The sequence below is a fragment of the Polyodon spathula genome, chromosome 3 (assembly GCF_017654505.1).
Source record: "Polyodon spathula isolate WHYD16114869_AA chromosome 3, ASM1765450v1, whole genome shotgun sequence".
Taxonomy (NCBI): Eukaryota; Metazoa; Chordata; class Actinopteri; order Acipenseriformes; family Polyodontidae; genus Polyodon; species Polyodon spathula.
In genome coordinates, this window is record NC_054536.1 from 19,112,296 (window position 1) to 19,138,036 (window position 25,741).

The 25,741-nt window shown below is 41.4% G+C and overlaps 1 protein-coding gene across 1 annotated transcript; it reads right to left on the reverse strand.

The window, feature by feature from the left end:
• shrprbck1r (sharpin and rbck1 related) lies at nt 1-25,737 on the reverse strand. Its single transcript, XM_041244595.1, has 14 exons — nt 25,488-25,737; nt 22,686-22,860; nt 21,901-22,014; nt 18,839-18,980; nt 18,125-18,215; nt 14,257-14,545; nt 13,685-13,830; nt 12,444-12,617; nt 4,961-5,121; nt 4,234-4,345; nt 3,056-3,235; nt 2,119-2,217; nt 1,771-1,914; nt 1-1,320 (listed from the first exon to the last, which is right to left on the reverse strand). Exons 1-14 carry the CDS (start codon nt 25,734-25,736, stop codon nt 1,240-1,242), a joined length of 2,157 nt encoding a protein of 718 aa, XP_041100529.1. The 5' UTR covers nt 25,737; the 3' UTR covers nt 1-1,239.
• Between the last annotated feature and the right edge of the window lie 4 nt (nt 25,738-25,741).

Below are 25,741 nucleotides of genomic sequence, written 5' to 3' on the forward strand. Positions count from 1 at the left end.
AACCCTTTCATGCTTTTTTAATAGGAGTTCATGAGTCTGAGTAATACTTTATACATTGTTTGTAGGGTGTTTCTAGCATAACAGTTTCCATGCAGTTTGAACAGACAGAACTGCAAGAAAAATCAAAATAATAAAAGCACGCCCTGCAGGTAACAGGTAAATCTGTACACAGCCGAAAATGACCTTTAAAATGATGCTGCCTTATTTTCTCCCCTCTTTAACCACAAGTGAGTTTTTAAACACTGGTCTCATTCTCATATGTTCTCTCTCTCTCAAATTAAAATGGTCTCTATTGGCATATTCTGCTACCACAAGGTTTGCAGTTTCTCCTCATCCCTTCACCTAGAAACCTGCTTGACAGCAGATATTTCTCAGTCTTTACGCCTACTTGTACTTTTGCAGTTTTTGCATGGTTGTACTATGCATTTACAAGTCTACTGTGGTTTGTCATATTTTGTAATAATTTCCAATACCTCTCCATGCTTTACAGTGCTTCGCTATGCTTTATTACACTTATGCTTTTAAAAGCATACAACAACAGCCCAGGGAAGTTTTACAACAAACTGTAATTTAACCATCAAAACATATTCAAAAACATATAAATATATATAAGAAAGCGCTGTGAATACTGTATAGTATTGTAACGTATAGTAGACCCTGACATTGATGTGATACAAGCGACCAGATACAGAGATTTCAGATGGCTTGTTGTATCATTTGGAAAAGCTGACACATTACAATTAGCTATACTGTTTAATTCTTCTTGTTAAACCAGATATAATAAAAACAATGTGCAGCATAGGGTGCTGTGTAAGATATCAGTTGATTTTCACCCACTCAAGGTCAGAGCAGCCCACTATTGTGGAGAGGATATCAGTTTTACATGTCGATTCATCCCAAAGCTTTCTACTGTTTCTCTAAAAGAGTATAACGTGAAAGCTGCTGCTTGCCTCAAGTGTTACGTTATTAGATATATTTTTATGGTTAGTATTCACATATCACAGCGTTAAAGAAATGCCAAAACCTAACAAAAAAAAAATGCGAGTACATCAGATTCCAAACCCCTCCAACACCACTGTGCTCTTCTGAGGTATTGCCTAGTGTTGCTGTTTGCGTGGATTAGCAGTGAAGTGAGCAGGACTTCAGCACACCAGTCTCCGTTTCCTGGGCTGAACCCAGCTGTCTTTACCAACCATCCTCACTCCCTCCTTGCAGTACCGGAAGTCAGCACAGGCGGCGCTAGTGGCAGTTCTGGCACTGTGGATGGCACCTCTGTCTGTTGACGTTACACCGGCATCCGCCACTGATATCTCCCGGGCCCTGCGGTGATGAAAATCAAACATGAACGTTGGAGGTACGGTCTGGAGGTTAAAAACACACACTGACGGCTGGTTGAATTAATTCAGTGACAGAATAAAAGTTAAATGACAATGAATTCAGTGAATGAATGAATGATAACAAAATAAAATGATTAAATGAATGTAATGACTGAATAATTAAGATGAGTAAGTGAATATAAATGAATTACTGGATGAAGATGACTGAATGAAACTAAGCATGAGAGTATTAAAGATGAATTAGGGAGATAATGACTGAATGATGAAGACACGTGTAGATGACTGAATGATGGTGAATAAGTGATGAGCGTATGAAAATGAAATATCACATTGAATGGAACTGAAACGAGTAAACTCAATGACTGAAAGCTGATGATGAGTGTATGAATAGGAGGATGACTGAATGAAGCTGAGTGAGTGAATGAGCCCTGACCCCCGACCCCCAGCGCGGCCCCTTGGTGACCCAGCAGATCTCGGTGTGACACACGGTGCAGCGTATCCAATCACAGCCCTCCTTCTTCTGAACGATGATCCTGCACTTGGGGCAGTGCATGGCCTCACCTCTCTGGACCAGGGTCTGAGAGAGAGAGAAGAGAGAGAGAGAGAAAGTCTGAGACAGACTGGGAGAGACAGACATACTGAAACAGAGTCTGAGAGAGACAGAGGCAGACAAAGAGAGAGAGAGACAGACACTAAGAAAGACAGGGTCTGAGTCTGTCTATGTTAGAAGGAGGGGGATGGGACATTCGCAGCTAGAGACACACACAGTGGCCCTGCTTACATTGAGCATCTCAGTGGTTTTGTGTGCGGCCGAGTCATTGATGGCGCGGAACTGCAGGTCATCCTGGTACTGCCGACAGTTCATCCCCACATGAATTGCCTGGAAGGTAGAGTAGGTGAGGGGGACACTTTCATTGTCTCAGGAAATAAACATCTCGCCCACATTCACTGCACTAGAAAATATATGGATGCATGAAATGGAACTAATTCATGGAGTCATAATGCTTGATCCTGCCACCTAGTGAGGGGCAAGGGAAGTGCACCATTGTTCTGTATAGGTATGTACTGTCGCTATGTAGTGTCATAACCAGAGCTGACATTCTACCAAAGCCAAACTCAAATTTCAAGCTCTAGCTGCAGTATTTATATGACTGCTTGGTGTTTACTATTCGACCTCCACATCTGTGTTACACGGTAAACCAACAGAGAAAAGTAAAGAGTGTATTTGTACTTTACCAGAATTTTTACATGAGCATCAGCATTGATGATGCAAAAAAAACAAATGAGGACACGACCTCGATGTCCTCATAGCTAGTTACGGCCATGTATGTAACGTAATGTTTGTATTGTGATAAAAGCACAACTCACTGTACTTCACCTTTCTTTAATTGAGAAGAAGTTTGTTTTCTAGTTGAATATATTAACATGTCCTGTCCCTATCATCTCATTTAAATGTAGTCTTTTAACAAAATAGTCCTTCATCAACTGATCATTTGAACTTCATATCCATTATACAAGTAGCCCATCAGGATCACCACATGTATCAGGATACATAAGAACATGAATAAGAAATGTTTCCTTCACTCTGTCTATCTCCACCTAATTTCCAACTGTGTCCTCTGGCCCTGGTTTCTGTAATGTGCGTACATTTTGTACTGTGAACTGCACCTTGAGATACGTATCGTGTATTGTTACACCCATTACCAGGGAATCGCTACCTTGCACAGCAGACAGTTGCGCTTTTTGCAGATGGGGCAGGGGAACTCGTTGACACTGTCCTCGTATTCACACCAGCCCCGGCAGTCTGGAGTAGCGCAGTGATAGCTGCTGTCAGAGCGAGACTCCGCCACAGCAAGACCACGGTCCAGGTAACAACGATACTGCTCCGGAGACACCAGCTGAGCACAGAGAGAGACAAGGGGCAGAGAGAGGGCAGAGAGATGAGGGGCAGAAAGAGGTCACCGAGAGACAAGGGGCAGAGAGAGGGAACAGAGAGACAAGGGCCAGAGAGAGGATACAGAGAGACAAGGGACAGGGTGTGGACAGAGAAAGACAAGACGAGGGCACAGAGAGACAAGGGGCAGGGTGAATGCACAGAGGGACAAGGGGCAAAGAGAGGGCACAGAGAGACAAGGGGCAGAATGAGGGTGGAGATAGACAAAAGGCAGAGAGGGCACAGAGACAAGGGGCAGAGAGTCAGGGAGGGAGAGAGAGAGAGAGAGAGAGAGAGAGAGAGAGAGAGAGAGAGAGAGAGAGAGAGAGAGAGAGAGGAGCAGGGCCAGGGCAGAAAAAAGAACATGAGACATAAAATGTAAGTACATGTATAGCATTCGTGTTGCTTGATAAATTATTAGCTAAAAATGGCATATAATAAAAGAATGAGAACCACGTCATAAAATATTGGCTAGCTCAGAATTGTTTTAGCTTAAGTCTGTTTATATTGCTTTCACAATAAAAAAAAAAATCAGCACTGGATGTAAACTTAGATTTGTTGACTGGGATGCTCACTTGCTCCTCCTCCTTTTGAGGCTCCTTCCATGAAACTTTCTACCTAACTCCTGCTCATCAGTGAGAACGCTGGGTGATTGCAAGGTTAGTTAAACAAAGGCTGGAATCCGCTATCCTTGGGAATACTTACACTTCGGTACGAGAGGAGGCCATTCGACCATCAGTGCTCATACAGTACCTAGTAGATGATTGATGCCTTTGTCAATTCAGGTCTAAAAAGATCACAATGATTCAACATCAACACCATGACTAGGTAAACCATTCCATACCCTCATCCCTCTCTGTGAAGTTGTGCCTCCTTCACTCAGTCCTGTCTTTAAGGGCAATGAGTACAGGATTAGATCAGAAGTCCTAAGGGACGGTAGAGTTCTGTTTGAGTCAGACTTACTGCACGGATCTCACGCTCCTGGATCTTGCTGTGACAGGCGTACGCTTCATCACGATAGGGGCACGACACTTCAGGATCGTCACTCAGATTGATCACCGATCGCAGGCAATCTCTGTGGGCACCAAACACAGACACACTCATCATCAGGGTTAGAAACTCACACTAGCCCTGCTGCACCCTGTCCTGGGTCAGTGAAGGCTGTTATTGAAATGGTCAGTAGCCAAGAGTTTGAGCAGGGTTAGAAGCATACACTATCCCTGCTGCACCTAGTCCTGGGTTTCAGAACTCCCATCAGTGAAGTGTGTGTGTCAGTGTATGTGAAGGGCTCTCCCTTTACTGTACACAAGTCACTTCAGTTAAATCATCATTTAGCCTTATCATAAGGAGAAAGCCACTTCAAAAGTCATTGGACATTTCATTTTGGAGCATTGAAAGTATTCCTAAATTGTTTCTTAAGCATTAGGGTTTGTATGAAGAGGAGGATGACTCAATGATGGTGACTGAATGAAGCTGAGTGAGTGAATGAGCTCCCATCACTGCCCCCCAGCGCGGCCCCCCGGTGACCCAGCAGATCTCGGTGTGACACACTGTGTGTGCAGCCTATCCAATCACTGGTGTGGGCGGTGTACAATGGGCAATAGATTTTTCTGTACATCTTGAAAATGTGTGCACCATTTTGGGGGTACCTCTGCACTTGTAAGATGGCTTGCTCATTAAAATCCCTCACCTGCAGAAGCAGTGCAGACACTCTCTCAGCAGCACCCCCTCCCCCGGCCCCAGCTCCAGGTAACAGATCCGACACTCCACCCCCTGCTGGTTCCGAACCAGGTCCTGTGAGTCCGTCTGCAGCAGCGTCTCGAAGTTCAACCTGCGCTGCACCTCACGAACCTGGGGGGACACAAGGGAGTCAGGGGCCACTCATATATAAACTGTACACACTTCACTTTAGTCAGATTATTATTTAGCTTCATCTTAAGAACAAACAGCTTCAAAAGGAGGTGGACATTTCATTTATGAGCTTCTTAAGCTGCTTCTTACTTTCTTTAGAGTGGTAGTTGTTGCCATATTTCTCCAGTATTAAGGTCACTATATTGGCTTCCCAGCATTGGCACCAACAAGGTCCAGCATTTAAACAACATTTTAATCACATTTTAATAAAACCAAATTTTATATATATATATATATATATATATATATAGATATATATATATATATATATATATATATATAATATAATATATAAATGTTATGTACAAGTCTTGCATATTTCCTTCAGCTCAGACAGATTGGATACACAATGCTTGGCTGAAGCTTTTTTCAGATCAGTCCAAAGCATTGGATTGAGATCTGGTGATTGCGAAGGCCATTCCAGAATTTTTATCTTTGTTTAATTAATGAGTTCCAGAGTTGACTTAGCAGTATGCTTTGGGTCTGCCAAATCTGTCTGATTTCCTGCATTTTTCCATATTTCTGACACTGAATGTTATCAGCTCATCAACCAAAATCTAATATTAGATAAAAGGGACCCTGAGTGAACAAATAATACAACATTTTGATACTTGTTTCATTTATTTATTAAAGAAAGTTATGCAACACCCAATGCCCCCGTGTGAAAAAGTAATCGCCCCCTTAGACTCAATAACTGGTTACACCATCTTTAGCAGCAATAACTGCAAACAAACGCTTCCTGTAGTTATTGATCAGTCTCTCACAGCGCCATGGAGGAATTTTAATTCCAAGATCTTGATTAAAAACCTGTTTTGTTCTCAAGCGCTTTCATTTTGGAACTCACTTCCAGGTTATATCTGGAATGCTGAGTCAATCAGTATTTTTAAAGCTAAGTTTAAAACAGGTTTCTTTGATTTGTCTTTTCACTAGCGATCAGTTTGGAGCTCTTTTGGCTTGCTGTTTTTTGTAAACCAACCTGAGATGCTTGCACATGCAGGACTGTGAAAATGAAATTGGTATGGCATGATATGGCATGGTATGTTTTGGTAGCTGGTGTTCCCATCGTGTTTTAATTGTTCTTTGAGTATTTGGAGACAGGTTATAGCAGTTCTGGGTTGTTCCGCACCCCTAGAAAATGTCAAACATTTCAGGGTATGCACTATTACACTATTTTGCATACAAGTCTGTTTATCTATTAGAAAACATGGCTTGAATTTAGACATTAGGGAAAACAAAAGCTCTGTCGCTCCTCAGTCATTCTGTGTTTCTGTCCCAGTACTTCTAGGAGGGCAGTGTATGCACAAATATGAATCCTTCATCAGCATTTAAAATGTGCGTAAGTGAAGAGAGAGAGAGAGAGAGAGATCAGGCCTTAAAGAATCCCAAAAATTTATGATCGACAACATGACTTTGTAACCCATTCCCAAGATTTTAAAGAATCAGTCCCTCTAAACTGTTCTTTATTTTAAGCTAAATTGTACATAGCTCAACCCTTCAAGCATTGGGATTTGTCTAGTTGCTCTTCTTAGGACTATCCAAGATACAATTGACCAGAATTGAGCACAGTATTCTGAATTTGCTCTCCCTAGTGCATTACACAACACTGGGGACCAACCTGCTCTCCCTAGTGCATTACACAACCTAATCACACAACACTGTGGACCAACCTGCTCTCCTTAGTGCATTACCCAACCTCATCACACAACACTGTGGACCAACCTGCTCTACCTAGTGCATTATACAACCTCATCACACAATACTGTGGACCAACCTGCTCTCCCTAGTGCATTATACAACCTCATCACACAACACTGCACCAATCTGCTCTCCCTAGTGCATTACAAAACACTGTGCACCAACCTGCTCTACCTAGTGCATTACACAACACTGTGCACCAACTATGTACCAACCTCATCACACAACACCACACCAACCTGCTCTCCCAGAATTGTGCACAGTATTCTAAATGTGCTCTCCCTAGTACATTACACAACCTCATCACACAACACTGTGGACCAACCTGCTCTCCCTAGTGCATTATACAACCTCATCACACAATACTGTGGACCAACCTGCAAACCTGATCTACACATAGTGAGCACTAGCAGCAGAAGAGGGGCCAGATTTAGAGACCTGAAAACAGCTTTTCTCTCAACCTGAGTAGTGAACTTAAAAGGCAGGGTTGAGGAACAAGCATGCGTGTGTGTGTGTTAATGTGAGTCCGTGTGAGCGTGTTTGTGCACGTCTCAGTGTGTGAGTCTGTGTATCTAGGTGCTACTCTATTACTGTAGTAGCACATCTTACAAGCAGGCAGTACTGTAAACCACAGTACATGACAAGCATTTTGTTTCACAATTAGCAGGCGGCCTCAAATTTGGAAGTAAAAAAAATACCATCCAGAATCCCAGTTTAAAACAATAAGTTATTTTATTTCTATTCAGTAGATCTTTACAACAGTGCAAGTTTATTTTCACAGAACATAATAGACTGTATAGCAGACAAGTGGAGGAGACGCACTCCTTTTGAGAGAATTTACATTCAGGAGTTTTTAATGTGATACACAGGGTCAGAGAAACCTAGGAGTCTAGGGTAGATTAGCAAGATAAAACATGTTATACAGAACACCTAGAAGAATCAAACTTGCTTCCAAAAAAAATAAATCAAGCTTATTTCAATTTTTAAAAAATATTTTTTAGACTTGATAATGGAGTTACAGTCTTTCTTTATGGGTAGCTTCGGACAATCTTACAGTCAGACGGTCGTTTCAGAAAGTCTGATTGTGTGGACACTATATAAAAATCAAGGTGTTCTCAAACTGGTATTTGGGACCTCCTGGGGCAGCATAGAAAAGTTTCAGGGGGCTCACGAAACATACCACCCCCTATACTTCTTTCATTTTTAAATACCTGCACTGGAGATTTGCACAGACCCAAGTCATGTCAAAGGGGTCCGTGCTAGAAAAAGTTTGAGATTTTGTGCAGATATAAATCAATGCAGTGGTTATAGGGCTGGGCCAAAGAACTGCTTAACTCTACATGGGTTCAACTATACATATCCTACATGTATTGCATAACTTTCCTTCAACATGCCATTACAGTCATTGACAAACACACACTTTGAGAATTTTAAAGCAACCTTTTATAAAAGGTCTTTTCAATCCTCTTAAAATGATTGTAGCTCACAAAATTATTCTATAAATCCGTTTTGCTTTTATATTTGCTAAAATAAATTCAGTTTCAAAAGAAGCATGTGCTGTAGCAAATAATTATTTTCATTTGAAAGCATGGTATCTGGTACTGTACTATTTTAGGGTGAAGTTCTCAGTTTCTATGCCTTTTTTCAGGTTATCTGTAACACTTAAGTGTCTTCGGTGTCATGTTAAGAGGCTGAACGCGTGTCAGTCAATAGGGGAAGCAGCTGGTTGGTTAATAACAGGAAAGAAGCTGTTGAAGGGGCAGGGACAATTTAAACCTTTAGGTGAAATAAAGTGTAACATTAACTGAAAGCATGGCTTATGGAAACGGAGATTTCTTTAACCAAATGCAATACCAGATATGTTTAAAAAAGACCTATATAATGGTTGGAGATACACAGCCAGTAAGATAAACGGAATTATTGTATTACATGCAAAATCAGTTGTTATCCTAGAAATTTCTCACAATGTAATATATCCTGGTCTGAAACAATGTTTTCTCAGGATACATTTATATTCCTGATAAGCATCACACTCATGAATTATCCGGGGAAGGGAATTAAAGTCTAAATGCCCGACTAAGGGAATTGGACAGAGAAGAAACTGGCACCCACACATCTCCTGCCCGTCAGATAAAGAGGCTGCAACAAACTGTGATGAAAAAGCAAAAACACTGAAGATGTGGACAGCCAGGAAAGAGTTAGAGTTCAACATCTCATCCCCCACGAGGTCATGGCCTTGTCAACCAGTCTGTGTTGACCTTGTCCACACAATCAGATGACCTAATTGGATCCGTTATATCTTTCTAGCAATGCAGAATATCCCCTTAATAGGCAAATGGTGTGGTAATGAGGGACAAGCCTTGATAGGAGGAACAATCTTTAATCATGTTCTTCCATCAGACGATGAGTCCAGGACTTGAGTTTGCGAGCAGCAGCAGTATCCAAAGAGAAATATTTCACTATTTCAATTTCACTCAAACTTGTTGACAAAGTTCAGTTTTTCCCAGGACTCATGGCTTTTGAAATCACTGGATTCACAGATGAATGTTTACACAGGTTAATCTTTCACTTTCTTTTTTTTGATTGACATTGCACATGTCGAAATCAGAAAGGGTTGGATTAGTCTGAATACTTGTTTTAAAAAAAAGAGTCCAAACCTGCAACGTGCAGATGCCGTGTGGACAGTTTATTAGAAACTTGCAATCCTTGAAGAAGACGCAATCCTGAAAGCCCAATAGGACGGTGCAGTATCCCTGTACAGTGCCATTCTGTTGGACTGGAAGCTGCAGTGACTCACCGGTGAAGCTCACATAGTCACCGTGCGCTTGTTGGTGTTTTGCGAGGTCACACTTTGTTTCAGTTTTCTGTGCTTTGAAGGACGGTTGTCAGCACACTGGCTCCTGTACCGTCTCCCGTTCACCCTCCTCCCATGCTTTAAATACTCCAAGCCCGTCTGCACAGCAGCTTTGGGAGCAATTTATTTACTTGCCATGTATTCAGTGGCAAACATGTTCATATTCGTTCATATAATAAAATTTATATTGCAAAGACAGCATACAAAGAAACCAATGACAACCATTCTGCTGTAAAGAGCATTTCTCTCCTTGTTTTAATAAATCATTTGATGGGGTGCCACTGGGGTTATTTTACCCATTTTTTTACTGTGATGTGGTACGAATTGCATATTTTTCCCACCTTTTTCAAAATGAAAGAATGTTCGTTTTAAGTTTGAAAGACTATTCGAACATGAAAACCCATGTTCACATATGGATTAAGGGATAATGCCCTTCATGGGGAGGTTGCTAATAAAATCATTTGGACAGTGCGTGCATTGTATTGTTTTGCCAGAAATATATGTATTTATAATAAATACAATGGGTGAAGAGTACTTCAGTAAAAAAAAAAAAAAATAAATAAATCACTGGTTGAAGTGGGATATACCAATCAGTGTTCTGAATATATCAGGACACAAACCTCAGAAGCAAAAGGGAGGCTTGTTCACTTTTATGATGCCAAAGTGCACTCATGCAGCAAAGGACCCGCGTGCAGGCTTTAAACAGATGTCTTAGTGGTATTCTGGTTTATGTTTCCGCATCTCCTCCCAATACAGTGCCTAATAAAGTCCATAATCAACTGCACTGTTTGTTAACGAATCAGCTGACTGAGCTAGTCCTGCAGCTGACTCAGCATCATGAAAACTCACTAGTTTTATTTCAGTAGCTTAACAGGTAAAGTGCCTTGACAAGTGTCCTAGGGGACAAGAGTTTGACTCGCCAAGTACAAGGACATAGATCTCTTTTAAAACTAAAAAAAAAATAAAACAACAATAACAATATTAATAATAATGCAATGTAACTTTGTGTCGCTAGCAGTCTATGTCACAACGGATCTATTGCAATAATCTAAAACATTTTTTAAAATTCTTATGTGGAACTGGAATGGTTGACAGCACCCCTCTCCCCCCCCCACCCTCCTTCACGCTCTCCCAGTGGTCTGAATAGCTGCACCCTGGTGGTTGTAAGAGGGAATGCGCTGGCCTTCCGGTATATCAGTAGCGCTCCTGGCTTAGATTAAAAATGTCTTTCGAGGCCTCCAGATTGAGGTTGTAGAGATGCTGCTGCTGTGATGCTCCTAACATGTCTTCTCTTCTCCCTTTTTCCTGCCGATTCAAAGACAAAAAAAAGAAAGAAGAGAAGAGTTGTGTTTAGCAGCGTCTAAGACAGTACATATTTCTCCCTCTCTTTGGAAGTGATACAATGAACATAATAAAACTTCTTATGAACGAGAGGCAGCCATTCGATCCATTAATGCTCGTCTGGTTCCTTGTAGTTCTTAGTTCTCCTTGTCAAGTCGGTTCTTAAAGGATCCCCATAATTCTGCCTCAACAATTTGACTGAGTAACCCATTCCATACCCTCACCACTCTGTGTGAAGAACCATCTCCTAGCCTCAGTTGTTTACACAGACTTTTAATGTATTGAAAGTTAAACTTTCGGCAACAGACCTGCAGAACTGTGCAACTTACATATTTTGTACATTATTTGCTGTAAAAATGAATTAAATATGCAGTCTACAGTTGACAGTGAAAACATTTCCAAACTGTAAAGCAGAAAACACAGAAGCACGATCAAGTTCCTGTGCTAAGTTTTTGTGACATTCAGCGTGACGATGTGAAAATAACTTTCGTATGCAGACATCATTTAATAGCCATATTTACCATTCCATAGCCCGATCTACTTACAGGTGTAATAACACGCTAATGTCAAGACGTGATAGGCATCAAGATAAGCAAGTCGCGATATGCATTTGATGGTCCTGATGAGTGAATTGTATGATGTATTACAAGATTAAATTATCACTTAATGATGGACCATTTTGTTAAGACAAAAATTAAATTAAACACATTTCTGAACTACAACAGGCTATGTTGTACTTTCTGTCCTCTGTCACGATTCATCGACACATGATACATTGTTAGATCCCTTATATCCACCACTCCATATCTACACATCTCAGACAATTCAAATAACAATTCAAATGTTTCACTCATCAACATCATCTGATGAGATTCTTTGCCAAAAGCGTACTGACAAAGAATCTTTTCACTGGTGTCATTTGCATCTCATTAATTTGTTACATAGTTTAATATTAGAAGCAGGCAGAAAACTGTACATTTAACCTTATAAAATACTAACCCATTAAAAAAAAAAAAAACTAGAGTGTTTCAACAAACTTTTTTCCACCCTCATTTTTTTTTAGTTTAGCCACAACTTTTGAGATTGCAGTGATTTTCTCTGACTATTCTGAGCTTGGAATGATAAAGTAACACTTAATGTTAGTGAAAGCTAGGTCTGCATAAGGATAGCCAAACCACGTGTCTGTGTGTTTGTATGCAGGGTCTCTACCTCATGGTTCCTTCCTTAAGTGTTCATACAGCCTGCAGTGTGCGTGTGCTTGTTGAGCAGTCTGTGCGTGTGTGTGTGGGTGTACAACCCCCTCTACCTTCTCGTATTGGTGCAGCCTGTGTCTCTGTGTGCAGCCCTCCCTCCTAGTACTAGCACCTCTCACCTGCTGGTACTGCCAGACTGCCTCCTTCTCCTGCTGGATCCTCCAGAGCTCCTCCTCATCGGGCTGGTACCCCCCCGGTACCACGTAGTCCACGGGGCGGTCATGGCTGCAGATTTCACAGCCCGGCCGCGTGGGCTTGTTAATGTAGGTGCAGGAAGGACAAGACCAGCCAGTCTGCAACACAAACACAGCAAAGTTACATAGAGCAGGGCAGGATACACAGGGGGAGGCTGGGAGGAGGCAATGTGGTCTAGTGCTTAGAGCTGACGGACTGGTATGAGGCAATGTGGTCTAGTGCTTAGAGCTGAGGGACTGGAGGGAGGCAGTGTGGTCTAGTGCTTAGAGCTGAGGGACTGGTATGAGGCAATGTGGTCTAGTGGTTCAGAGTTGATGGACGGGGAGGGAGGGAGGTAGTTTGGTCTATTGGTTAGAGCTGAGGGACTGGGAGGGATGCAGTGTGCTCTAGTGGTTAGAGTGGAGACTGGGAGTCGGTGCAAGAGGAGTAGCATAATCAGGTCAACACTTCAGCCCTGTACTTAAGAAAATATACGAACGAGAGGAGGCCACTCAACCTACCAATTCTCATCTGGCTCCTGGTAGTTGATTGCTCTCAAAACTTTGTCAAAGTCGGGTCTGCAAGGATCCCAATGATTGAGCATTAACAACAAGGCTAGGTAACCCATTCGTCACCCTCACCGCTCACCGTGTAAAGAAGTGTCTCACTCATTTCCAACTGTGTCTTCTGGTTCTGGTTTCTATACTGCACTTAACATATTATTGGTTAGGGTTAACTATGTCAGCACCTTTCAAGGTTTTAAAGACTTTAATCAAGTCCCTCCTAATCCTTCTTTGTTTGGGGCTAAATAGATTTAAACCAACCTGCACAGCTCATTCCTTTAAGCGCTGGGATTGGACTATTTGCTCTTTGTTTAACTCTCTCCAGGGCCTTTCAGTACTGTGGTGACCAGAACTGATCACAATACTTCAAGTGTATTCTCACCAGTGCCTTATACAACCTCATCAAAATCTCCTTTAGTCTGCTCTACACTTTGATTGACTACATACCCAATCATTCTGTCTGCCTTTCTAATTGCACAAGGCCTTTCTCTTGGTGGGCCTGTTCTAGTTCTATACCACAGATCTGGTATGTGAATGCTACATTTTTGTGACCAGTCTGCCCATCTCTAAGTGCAATCTAAATCTAAAACTGTCTGCCACTTCCTGATGCTTCAGTACTGTACCTGAGGGCCAGCTGGCACTGCGGAGCTGGGGGCTCTGTTGGCTGGGTTGAGACTCAGAGCCTCATTCAGATGAAGCATCTCTAGATTGATCAGCTCTCTGATGTCACCAACACCCATCCGCTCAGCTCCGCCATCTCTCACTGGAACTGTTAATCACAGGACAAGGAAAACATCACTCAGAACGATAAAAACTGTAACAGCCCAGTACAGAGTTTCATTGCTTTGCACATGCCTAGTGGTAATGTGTGGTTGGGATGTTAATAGTTAAACGTTAGCAAAGTGGTAAAACTTTCAGAATTCTGCCTAAACATTTAACTGTGTTGTCAAACATATGCAGGCACTGGTGTTTACATAGAAGTAAGTGCACAGAGTAAGCCAATTTATTTCATATTCAATAATTCTCCACTCTTTACCCATACACAATTAAATTATGCACACATACAGTCTTAAAACACAAATAAATGTTGCAGTAATTGACAACAAAAATTGAAAATAAAATAAAAACCTGACAGCCCTAAACTTCCATGCTTGGTTCCACCAAAAGTTTTCCCTTAATTTCAGCGCTCACTGACCTCTATTCTGTGGCAGTCTGGTAGGCAGGGTGCTATAGCCCCTCCTGTCCAGCGGGGGCAGCCGGATGCCAGTGCTGAGGGGCTCCCCGGCAGACAGTATGGTGATCTCCTGCTCTTCTTCGTAGCGTTGGCGAGAGAGCTGAGCCTGCCGCGCCGACACCAGGTACAGAAAGGCAGTGTCACCGTCACGCCGCACCCCGTAGGAGGCCAGCGTTCGACTGTCCGCGCACAGGCTCTGCCCGATAACCCAGCGCTGCACACGTGAGTGGAAGCCGTAGTCACGGAACACCTGCAGGGGGCAACAGAGAGTAGGTGTGTTAAACGACATTTCCTTTTAATATACACAGGTCTAAAAATGTATGAAGAAACACATGTTATAGTAAACACACACACACACAGGCTTGCAAAAGTATTCAGACCCCTGACCAATTCTCTCATATTACTGAATTACAAATGGTACATTGAAATTTCGTTCTGTTCGATATTTTATTTTAAAACACTGAAACTCAAAATCAATTATTGCAAGTTGACATTGGTTTTATGTTGGGAAATATTTTTAAGAAAAATAAAAAACAGAAATATCTTGCTTGCATAAGTATTCAACCCCCTCACATTAATATTTGGTAGAGCCACCTTTCACTGCAATAACAGCTTTAAGTCTTTTGGGGTAAGTATGTACCAGCTTTGCACACAGTGTCGGAGTGATTTTAGCCCATTCTTCTGGACAGATTTGCTCCAGGTTGTTCAGGTTGGTTGGACGACGCTTGTGAACCGCAATTTTCAAATAGTGCCACAGATTCTCAATGGGATTGAGATCAGGACTTTGACTGGGCCACTGTAGGACATTCACCTTTTTGTTCTTGAGTCACTCCAATGTTGCTTTGGCCTTGTGCTTGGGATCATTGTCTTGTTGAAAGGTGAATTTCCTCCCAAGCTTCAGTTTTTTAGCAGACTGAAGAAGATTCTCTTGCAGTATTTTCCTGTATTTTGCTCCATCCATTCTTCCTTCAATTGTAACTAGATGCCCAGTCCCTGCTGATGAGAAGCATCCCCACAGCATGATGCTGCCACCACCATACTTCACTGTAGGGATGGTGTGTCTTGAGGTATGGGCAGTGTTAGGTTTGCGCCACACATAGCGCTTTGAGTTTTGGCCAAAAAGCTCTATCTTGGTCTCATCTGACCATAAAACCTTTTCCCACATCGCAGCTGGGTCACTCTCATGCTTTCTGGCAAACTCCAGAAGTGCTTTCAGATGGTACTTTTTGAGTAACGGCTTCTTTCTTGCCACCCTCCCATACAGGCCAGTGTTATGCAGAGCTCTTGATATGGTTGACTGGTGCACCATTACTCCACTCCCAGCCACTGAACTCTGTAGCTCCTTCAAAGTGATCGTTGGCCTCTCTGTGGCTTCTCTCACAAGTCTCCTTCTTGTTTGAGCGCTGAGTTTTGAGGGACGGCCTTTTCTTGGCAGTGCCTGGGTGGGGTGATGCAGCTTCCACTTCCTGATTATTAATCCAACTGTGCTCACTGGGATATCCAAACACTCGCATATTATTTAGTACCCTTTCCCTAATCTATGCATTTGCATTACTTTATCTGTAACTTCTGCAGAATGCTCTTTGGTCTTCATTTTCCTTCAGATTCACAGCCTTACCAATGATCCTTCAACAGTGGGGTTTTTATCCAGAAAATGTGACAGCAACTTTAATGGTTCACAGGTGGAGGCCAATGGTAAGGTAACTGTGTCATTGTTAGGGCAATTTTTTTCATCGGTGCAAACTGGGAGCTTCCACAGAACAGGGGTTGAATACTTATGCAAGCAAGATATTTCAGTTTTTTATTTTTCTTAAAAATATCAATCAAATATCAAAATTTCAATTGAAACACAAAATGTCTCGTTTTTAATTACTCGACAACACCCACAGTACAGAAATGTTAATTAATGAAATAATCTCTTCAACAAAATGAGAATATGTATAAAAAAGAAAAAATGAAAAAAGAAAAAAATATGTAAAGCTGGTACATTCATATCTCAGAGAAACGGTAAATTAATATATAGGTTCTTTCACCAAGAACAAGTAGAAGAATTGCGAGGAAGGTTAATAACAATCCGAGATTGACTGCCAAAGATATTCAAAGTGAAATGGCTGCAAGTGGGACTGGGGTTTACATTTCAACCATAGGTCGTGTATTGCATGGTGATGGTCTCAATGGTTGCAGGCCAAGGGAAAAGCTTTTAAGAAAACGGCACAAGGACAATCGCAAGTTTGCAAAACGCAGGGGCTCCCGAGTGGCGCATCCGGCAAAGGCACCTTGCGTAGAGTGCAGGGTGTGCCCTATAGCCTGGAGGTTGCCAGTTCGAGTCCAGGCTATTTTACTGTCGACCGTGGACGGGAGTTCCCAGGAGGCAGCGTGCCACCCAGGTTGGGAGGGCTCAGGCTAGCCAGGGTGTCCACACCATTAATCCCTGTAGACTGGCCGGGTCCCTGCGGGCCTGCCTTTAAGTTGCCCGGAGCTGTGTGGTCCTCCGACATTGTAGCTCTGGGGTGGCTGCATGGCAGGCTTGCAGAGTGAAAAGAAGTGGACGGCTGATGGAGCATGTTACGGATATATGCATGCGTCAGCCTTCGTCTCTCCAGAGTCAGCGCGGGGGTGGCAGCGGTGAGCCAGATTTAAATAAAAAATAATTGGGCTTTCCAAATTGGGGAGGAAATGAGAAAAAATAATTGCCGATTCCAAGTTTATTATTTAAAAAAAAAAAAAAAAAAAAAAAAAAAAAAAAGGTTTGCAAAACGGCATTTGAATGATGGATATGAGTTCTGGTCAAAGGTTTTGCGGAGCGATGAAACAAAAATCAAGCTATTTGGTCACACTGATAGTTCTTCCATTTGGATAAAGTCTTGTGAGGCATACAAGCATGGAGGTGGTAATATCCTTTTATGGGGGTGTTTTTCCTCAATGGCACAGGAAATGTAGTTCGAATGTATGGCAAAATGGATTCCACAGCATACCAAAAGACACTGGCCAATCATCTAAAACCCTCCACTACAAAACTTGGTTTAAAGCGCAACTGGACATTCCAACATGACAATGATCCAAAGCACACATCAAAATTATTTCAGAATGGTTAAAGAAGAACAAAATCAAGGTTCTGGAATGGCCCAGTCAAAGTCCCGATCTAAATCTGATTGAGAATCTTTAGTATGAGTTGAAGAAGGTTGTGCACAAGAGAAGTCCTCGGAATTTGAATAAACTGAAACAATTCTGCATTGAAGAATGGTCAAAAATCACTAAAGAATCATGCCAGAAGTTAACTGATAAATATCTTAATTGTTTAGAAGAGGTTATTATTGCTAAAGGTGACAACTAGCTATTAGATTTAATTTTCCTTGTCAGGATATGATTACTTTTGAATTAGCATTTTTGGAATTTTGCAAAACAATTGCTAAAATAAATAATTGTAGACATTTATTTCTTGTAACTTTTTTTCCTCATCCACAAAAGCAAAACTTTTGCTTCAAAATATTTTTCCACTGGGGTATGTAAACTTTTGACTACAACTATATATATATCACTGATTTTCCCCCCTATTTAGAATGCCCAATTGCACTGCCTTGCTGCAGGTCAGGATTACTGAAGGTCAGTGGGGGTCATACGATCCTAAAAGCAATAGCTTCTTTACACCCAGGATCTCCACAGAGGATATGGGCAAGCTAACACCCCCTAGAGGGCAAAGGCCAGCCCTGCATGTGCCCTCTTCAGCTCACCAGGCTCCTGGCCAAGAGAGGCTGCTGTATCGCTGGCCAAACTATAATGTAATAATAACCAGTGAGAGTGAAGAGATGAATTTAGCATCTGAACTCACCTGCTCTTTTAGTGAGGAGATGGTCATGTAGGGGAAGACTTTTACTGTGACACAACAGGAAGTTGTAGCATCTTCCACCCCTACCTTTATGCTGGAAGACAAACAAACAGACATTAGACAGATTCAGCTCCAGTGTCGCTACCATCCCACTGGACTGTGTGCATATAGGGGTGGGGGGCTCACATTTCAAAAAGCTCTCTGTACTTTGTATTGATCTCTTTTAACATAACATCCAATGCAAATCTCATGCGAGCTCTGAATGAAAAAGCAGTGAGTAAATTTTCATCATAAATCTTGAAGCCACTCTCAGGCAATTCCAAAGACACAGATAATGGTATTAACTGTGTAAAGTGTTCTCTTTTTTTGTTGCTGTTTACAGTAAAACACAATTTACAGTACATGCATATGCCCAGTTGACCCTGTCTCTCAAGGTACAAGAATGTTGTCTCATTTCAGCTTTGCTTCTCAGTCCTCTTCTAAAACCAAAATTGCTCACCGAAAGACATGAGAGACAAGTGTAAATATTTACATATAATACAACACTGGTCCACAACTAAAAAGTGATTTGTCTGCTTGGATGGTGAAGAAATCAAATCATTTTAGGAATGTTTGTAGTGTTTCACAATCAGAAACTGAGATCTCCTCACAGTCGAGGCAGTTAAAAGCATGTTTTGACCGGTACTGTAGATAGTGTTCTGGTGGCGTTTCTCCCACCTAATCTCCCTCTCCATGTAGTTGCTCTCTTTTAGCTGGATGCACAGTGCCACCTGCTGGCGAGCAAGTGCCACTGCACAATCGGAAGCCGTCTGCAGATCTCCTGCCTCGATAGCTTGAGACAGCTGGGCCGACAGCTCCTCTGAGAACAAGAACAAACACAACAGAAATACAAATCATACAATCAAAAATGAGATATTCACAAGCATTTTATAAACAGTACATGCAGGTTTCCCCTTTCTCCCACTCTTTCTTACACACCAATCCCTTAGCTCCAAGAAAAAGTCAGCTCTAAAAGATTCTGTTTAACAGTCTATGAAGTTCCCTAAAACATGAAAGGCTGGTTTCAACAATCCCAATCACCACTTATCATGGACTACCATAACAAATGCTTGCATTAGGAAGTCCATGAGTAGCAAAGGAGAAGCCATACTAATGGGGGATTTCAACTTCCCCCAAATAAAATGGGAAAACCTGGTGGGTAGCACAAAGGATGAAATAGAAATGGTGGAAATGACAAATGACTGCTTCCTAACACAATTTGTCAAGGCAACGACTAGAGGGGAGGCATGCCTTGATTTAGTCTTTTCAAATAACAAAGACAGAATAACTAAAACAGAGGTCAGAGAACCACTGGCAAACTCAGACCACAACATGGTCTCATCTGAAGTGTTTTTTAAAACCCCAAAAGTAATGACTAAAGCTAAGGTTTACAATTTTAGAAAAGCAAACTATGAAGGTATGAAACAGAGACTAACAGAAGTAGACTGGAGTAAAATAGAGAAAACACCCACAGAAGAAGGATGGTTGTTCTTCAAAAATGTAGTACTAGAGGCGCAAAACAATTACATCCCTAAAGTAGACAAATCTAAATGTAAAACTAAATTGCCAAAATGGTTTAATAGATCAATTTAAAAAAATATTCAGCGAAAAAAGGCACTTTACAGAGCATTAAAAAAGGACCAAAAAGAAAGTACGCAGAAAGAGTACACAGAACTGCAAACGCAAGTCAAAAAGGAAGTTAGAAAGGCCAAGAGAGAAATAGAAATGAACATTGCTAAGGGAGCTAAAACTAATTCCAAAATGTTTTTCCAATATTACAACAGCAAGCGAACATTCAAAGAGGAGATTAAATGTTTAAGAGATACAAATGGCAAAATCGTAGATGAAGAAAAAAAAATAGCAAATATATTAAATGATTACTTTTCACAAGTTTTTACAAAGGAAGATACTGACAACATGCCCCACATGTCATCCAGTTCCTATCCAGTTTTAAATAACTTTAGCATAACTGAGGCAGAAGTGTTAAAGGGACTAGGAGCTCTTAAAATAAACAAATCCCCTGGGCCGGATGAGATCCTCCCAGTAGTACTCAAAGAAATGAAAGAAGTAATTTACAAACCGCTAACCAAGATCATGCAGCAGTCTCTTGACACAGGGGTGGTACCGACAGACTGGAAAATTGCAAACGTAATACCGATCCACAAAAAGGGAAACAAAACTGAACCAGGTAACTACAGACCAGTAAGCCTGACTTCTATTATATGCAAACTTATGGAAACTATAATAAGATCCAAAATGGAAAATTACCTATATGGTAACAGGGTCCTGGGAGACAGTCAACATGGTTTTAGGAAAGGGAGATCGTGTCTAACTAACTTGCTTGATTTTTTTGAGGATGCAACATCGATAATGGATAATTGCAAAGCATATGACATGGTTTATTTAGATTTCCAGAAAGCTTTTGACAAAGTCCCGCACAAAAGATTAATTCTCAAACTGAACGCAGTTGGGATTCAAGGAAACACATGTACATGGATTAGGGAGTGGTTAACATGTAGAAAACAGAAAGTACTTATTAGAGGAAAAACCTCAGAATGGAGTGTGGTAACCAGTGGTGTACCACAGGGATCAGTATTAGGTCCTCTGCTATTCCTAATCTACATTAATGATTTAGATTCTGGTATAGTAAGCAAACTTGTTAAATTTGCAGACGACACAAAAGTAGGAGGAGTGGCAAACACTGTTGCAGCAGCAAAGGTCATTCAAAATGATCTAGACAAGATTCAGAACTGGGCAGACACATGACAAATGACATTTAATAGAGAAAAGTGTAAGGTACTGCATGCAGGAAATAAAAATGTACATTATAAATATCATATGGGAGATACTGAAATTGGAGAAGGAATCTATGAAAAAGACCTAGGAGTTTTTGTTGACTCAGAAATGTCTTCATCTAGACAATGTGGGGAAGCTATAAAAGCTATAAAAAAGGCTAACAAGATGCTCGGATACATTGTGAAAAGTGTTGAATTTAAATCAAGGGAAGTAATGTTAAAACTGTACAATGCACTAGTAAGACCTCATCTTGAATATTGTGTGCAGTTCTGGTCACCTCGCTATAAAAAAGATATTGCTGCTCTAGAAAGAGTGCAAAGAAGAGCGACCAGAATTATTCCAGGCTTAAAAGGCATGTCATATGCAGACAGGCTAAAAGAATTGAATCTGTTCAGTCTTGAACAAAGAAGACTACGTGGCGACCTAATTCAAGCATTCAAAATTCTAAAAGGTATTGACAGTGTCGACCCAAGGGACTTTTTCAGCCTGAAAAAAGAAACAAGGACCAGGGGTCACAAATGGAGGTTAGACAAAGGGGCATTCAGAACAGAAAATAGGAGGCACTTTTTTACACAGAGAATTGTGAGGGTCTGGAATCAACTCCCCAATAATGTTGTTGAAGCTGACACCCTGGGATCCTTCAAGAAGCTGCTTGATGAGATTCAGGGATCAATATGCTACTAACAACCAGACGAGCAAGATGGGCCGAATGGCCTCCTCTCGTTTGTAAACTTTCTTATGTTCTTATGAGTATGTTATAACCTTCTCCCAGTAGAGTGTTTATTACACTCTTGAGATGCTAATAAGACTTTTAAATTTTGAAATTCGCTTTAAATGGAAACATAAAATCACCTGCCAGAAGACGGACCTCATCTTTTGTCAGGTGCTTAAGTTGTGAGCAGTGATTGAGCAGGTAATAGCTGGATATGTATTTATTTATTTACCTTTCCTGGGCAATTCAGCAGAGGCTTTGGGTAACAGGTGTTCAAGCTGCAGTGTGCGGTCCTGTGCCCGAGGGCGGGGCACATTCAGGGAGGCGCCCGAGGAGATGGCAGCCACTGCAGAGAGAAGGAAGGAAGACATTGAATCAGAAATGCATTACACTCTCCGCTGTACAAAATAGAGAGAAATAGTATGCACAGCATATTGTAACCTGCCACCTCTGAAGTGTAAAGTGCACAGAGGGCGAGATACTGAATCCGAAATACATTTCATTCTCCACTGTACAAAACATAAAGACATTTGATACAAAAATTCTCTAAAGCTGGCTGAAAGAGAAGTAGGAGACAGGAAGAGAATTGAAAAAGGAGCAAACTTAGTTTTACAGCAAAACGACCTTAACTGCAAGATATCCGTTTTACCGAGCTGGTTTCACTGCAAGGTTTTTACTGCACACTGTGAAAAAAAGGCTCAGTGGAGATGCAGACACTTGTGATGTGTATTTATTAGCAGACAATGTACAGGATAAAGTGCTTAAGTGTTTAGCGCAAAACAAACACAGTGTGAAATACAGGTGAAAAAATACCATACATACCACGGTGTGATCAAACATTTTGTTAAATGATAAAAAAAATAAATGGGAATAGGGAGAGTATGTATTCATACCAACCAATATACACATTTACAGTACCACTTGGGGAACTACAATGAACTGTGCCTTCGTGGGACTGGGAGGACTGGGTCTACTTATATCACAACAGCAAGACAGTGTATGTATCCCCGGTGGTACCTCTCTGCATCTCGCGCACAGAGGTGGTGATGATGGTCGACCACTCCTGAGCCTCCTTCTCATCCTTGAAGTTGAAGGTCATGCGCTCGTCAGGCTGTCCCAGCAGCGCCAGTTCGTGACAGCGACTGCTCTTCAGCTCGTAGCGGACGTCACGCAGGTTGTACTCCACGATGGACTGTGGAAGACAGGGAGACGATACACATTCTTCACAAGGGGTGTTGGGAATTCGCTTTATTTTCTAGATTTCTATTTTTTTGTTTTGTAATGGAAGCAGCTTACTTTTCTATGAAACATTTACCGTGTATAATGTGTGTGTGTATGTATTTGAAAACACATTGTTACAATTATTAATTTTTAAAATCTCTGCTTTGTATAATCAGTCTGGGTGGGGTCCTGTGTGCTGAGAATGTGTTTACAGTTGGGGGAAAGGGAATTACATCAGAGAAGCCAGAAAGGCAGTGGAAAAGAACAGGAATGACAGTCCCTGAAGGTACCATACCAAAACAGCATCCACACCCAGCAGCATCACAACAAGCTGATACAGAGCCTCTACAAATCAGAACTGAAGATTAGTTAATTGTGTTTCTTGCAACAAATAAACACTGTGCTGATTTGGCAGGGTATTCGTCCAGACGTGGTAAATATTACTGCCCTTCTGTATTAGGCCATCAACTTATAAAACTAAATACGATTCTAAGTTGTAATTGGCCCAACAATGATTAATATAAATTGTTGTCAAAAAGGACAGGAACCTTACACTGAGTGATGGTCTATTTCTTTTTGGCATACTGATATATTGTTATTTAATCTAAATTCTCTGATAACAATGTTATAACTGTAATCTGCAAACATATGGGTGACCCACGAAAGCGGGTCGTGTTTTGGTCGGAATGTAAACTTTTTCGTGGTTGGCGGTTCGGGTGCGTGTCAAAAAATGTAATTTTTGGGTCAGGATAGGGTTTTAATTTGAATCAGCAAAAATGTTTTCTGACCTTTCAGCGTACTCGTCTGTAACCCTTCCCCAAATAACATATTAGAAAGTAAATGTACCGGTATTTCCTGCACTACAGCAGGAAGCGATTAGGGAGAAGTAAGCTGACTATCAAGTGTTCTCAGTTTGTATTGCCTATTGTATACACACAATATGTGGAAAATGGTAGAGATATCTGTGTGTGAATGCGAGTCAGTCTGCGCAGGTAGTAGGTAAAGGACAAACACTTGCGGGTTTGGGTCGGATCATTGATAACAAGACAGTGTTGCAGCAGATTGCGGGTCAGGGTCAGAAGCGGGTCGGAAAAATCAGACCCGTACAGGACTCTGATCTGATATGTCATGGTATAATATAATTTGATAAATGTACATACCAATTTCAATAAAAACTTACTTATATCAAAATGGAATAATTTACAGAAAAATAGCATATTACTAAAAATCCAACAAGGGTTCGTTAGTCTAACTTCCTTTGGTTTAAAAACAATTAATCAATTTGCTTGCTGGTCACACTTAACCCCCTTTCACAGTGGCATGCTCTACTGGGTCAGGACCCGGTGTCATGCGGGTCGGCTATGTGATTTCACTCTGCTTTTATTAAATCAGGGTTGACCCAAGTACACAATGCGCTGTGACCCAGGTACATTGTTTCACACTGCGAGGGATTGTGGCCCGGGTAGCCAAAATCCAGGTCAGGTCTCGGGTAGGAAAGGGGCTTTAGATGGAAGCAAATGAGAACTGAGTTTGGGTGTGAAATGGCATTAGGGAGAGTAAGTATTAATAGCAACTATAAAACACACTACATTCAAGAACCACTTGGTGAACGATAACGAGTTACAGTATACTGTGCTTTTGATCTGGTATGGCAAATGCAAACTGTAACATACCTCTTATGATACGATATAACAGGCAAAGGAAGTATCACGATTCACTTATACACGATGATGGATCGTACTAGTAAATAAAGCCACTACCGTGTTCAACTATTTATTCCTAAAATAACAAAAAGTGATGCCAATAATAATCTGTCAAACACTTATGTATTTGTTTACAGTACACCCTCCAACCAGGCAGCCCTGAAGCATGCTCCTCATCCCCTTTTTTGAACCAAATCCTGTTCAACAGTCGACACATAATAAGACACTACAGGGTCAACATATTCTTCTATAAATTTAATGAACTTACATTTCTTTGAAAGGAGAAAAACACCTATTGACTTTACAACATTAATATACAGATATCATACATGTACTCGAAGCTCTCTTAAGCACTCACTAGATGTTTGTTTCTCAGTTTTGTACACTACTGCTAAATGTTCACCTTTCAAAATATAGCAAACGCTTTTAAAATATGACCCCACATATGAATTGGACGGGGTTCATTGCGGTATGTTAACATTTGTTTCAATAAACCATACTGGGCATTTACAACCTAAACAACCACAGATTGCACCATACTGATCAATTAAAACTAGCCTGTATTTTGGAGAATTAGTGTTCAAGGAAACACCTCAAACTTATTTAAGGAAGCTGGCAGAAAAGCGGGACTGTAATGTAGCGCACAAATGTTATATCCGTATTTTTGACAGAATCTGACAACGTGCCTGAACTTACACTGCTCCCTCTTCAAACGATTTGCCTCAACTCATCAAAGCAGTAACGTCAACACAACTTTAAAACCGTTTAACAGTGAGACTTTAAAGAACCCACGCCACACAAGTTTTTTTTTTTTTTTTTTTTTTTAATGAAACACTCTGAAATAAACAAAAGAAAAAGTAAGAGTAAAGTATAATTGTGTTTGTTTTTGTCTTACCACGCTTCTGCCTGTACTGGCGCCACTGGTGTCCCGCAGCGCTAGGCGGAATTCCCCTGCCTTGCCCGGATCCATACTGAGTTGGAGCCGGAGCGACTCGTCCTCGGCCCCGGGTAGACACAGCGGTCTGATACCGGAGTGGCAGACGGAGACCCGCACCGACATGAGAACGGTGCTGCAGCCGGCCTGTGAGAGCCCCATAAAGGAGAGAGGCGGGGGCTGCGCCCGGTCCTCGGAGCTCAACGCCATGAGAC

Bases quoted from the DNA above. Each gene is read 5' to 3' on its own strand.
- shrprbck1r (XM_041244595.1), bottom strand. From the start codon at position 25,736: ATGGCGTTGAGCTCCGAGGACCGGGCGCAGCCCCCGCCTCTCTCCTTT. The intron at 18,981-21,900 runs GTAAATAAATAA...TCTTGTTCTCAG, and splicing joins TGCTGAATTGCCCAGGAAAG to AGGAGCTGTCGGCCCAGCTG. The intron at 4,346-4,960 runs GTGAGGGATTTT...TGGTGCCCACAG, and splicing joins TGTCTGCACTGCTTCTGCAG to AGATTGCCTGCGATCGGTGA.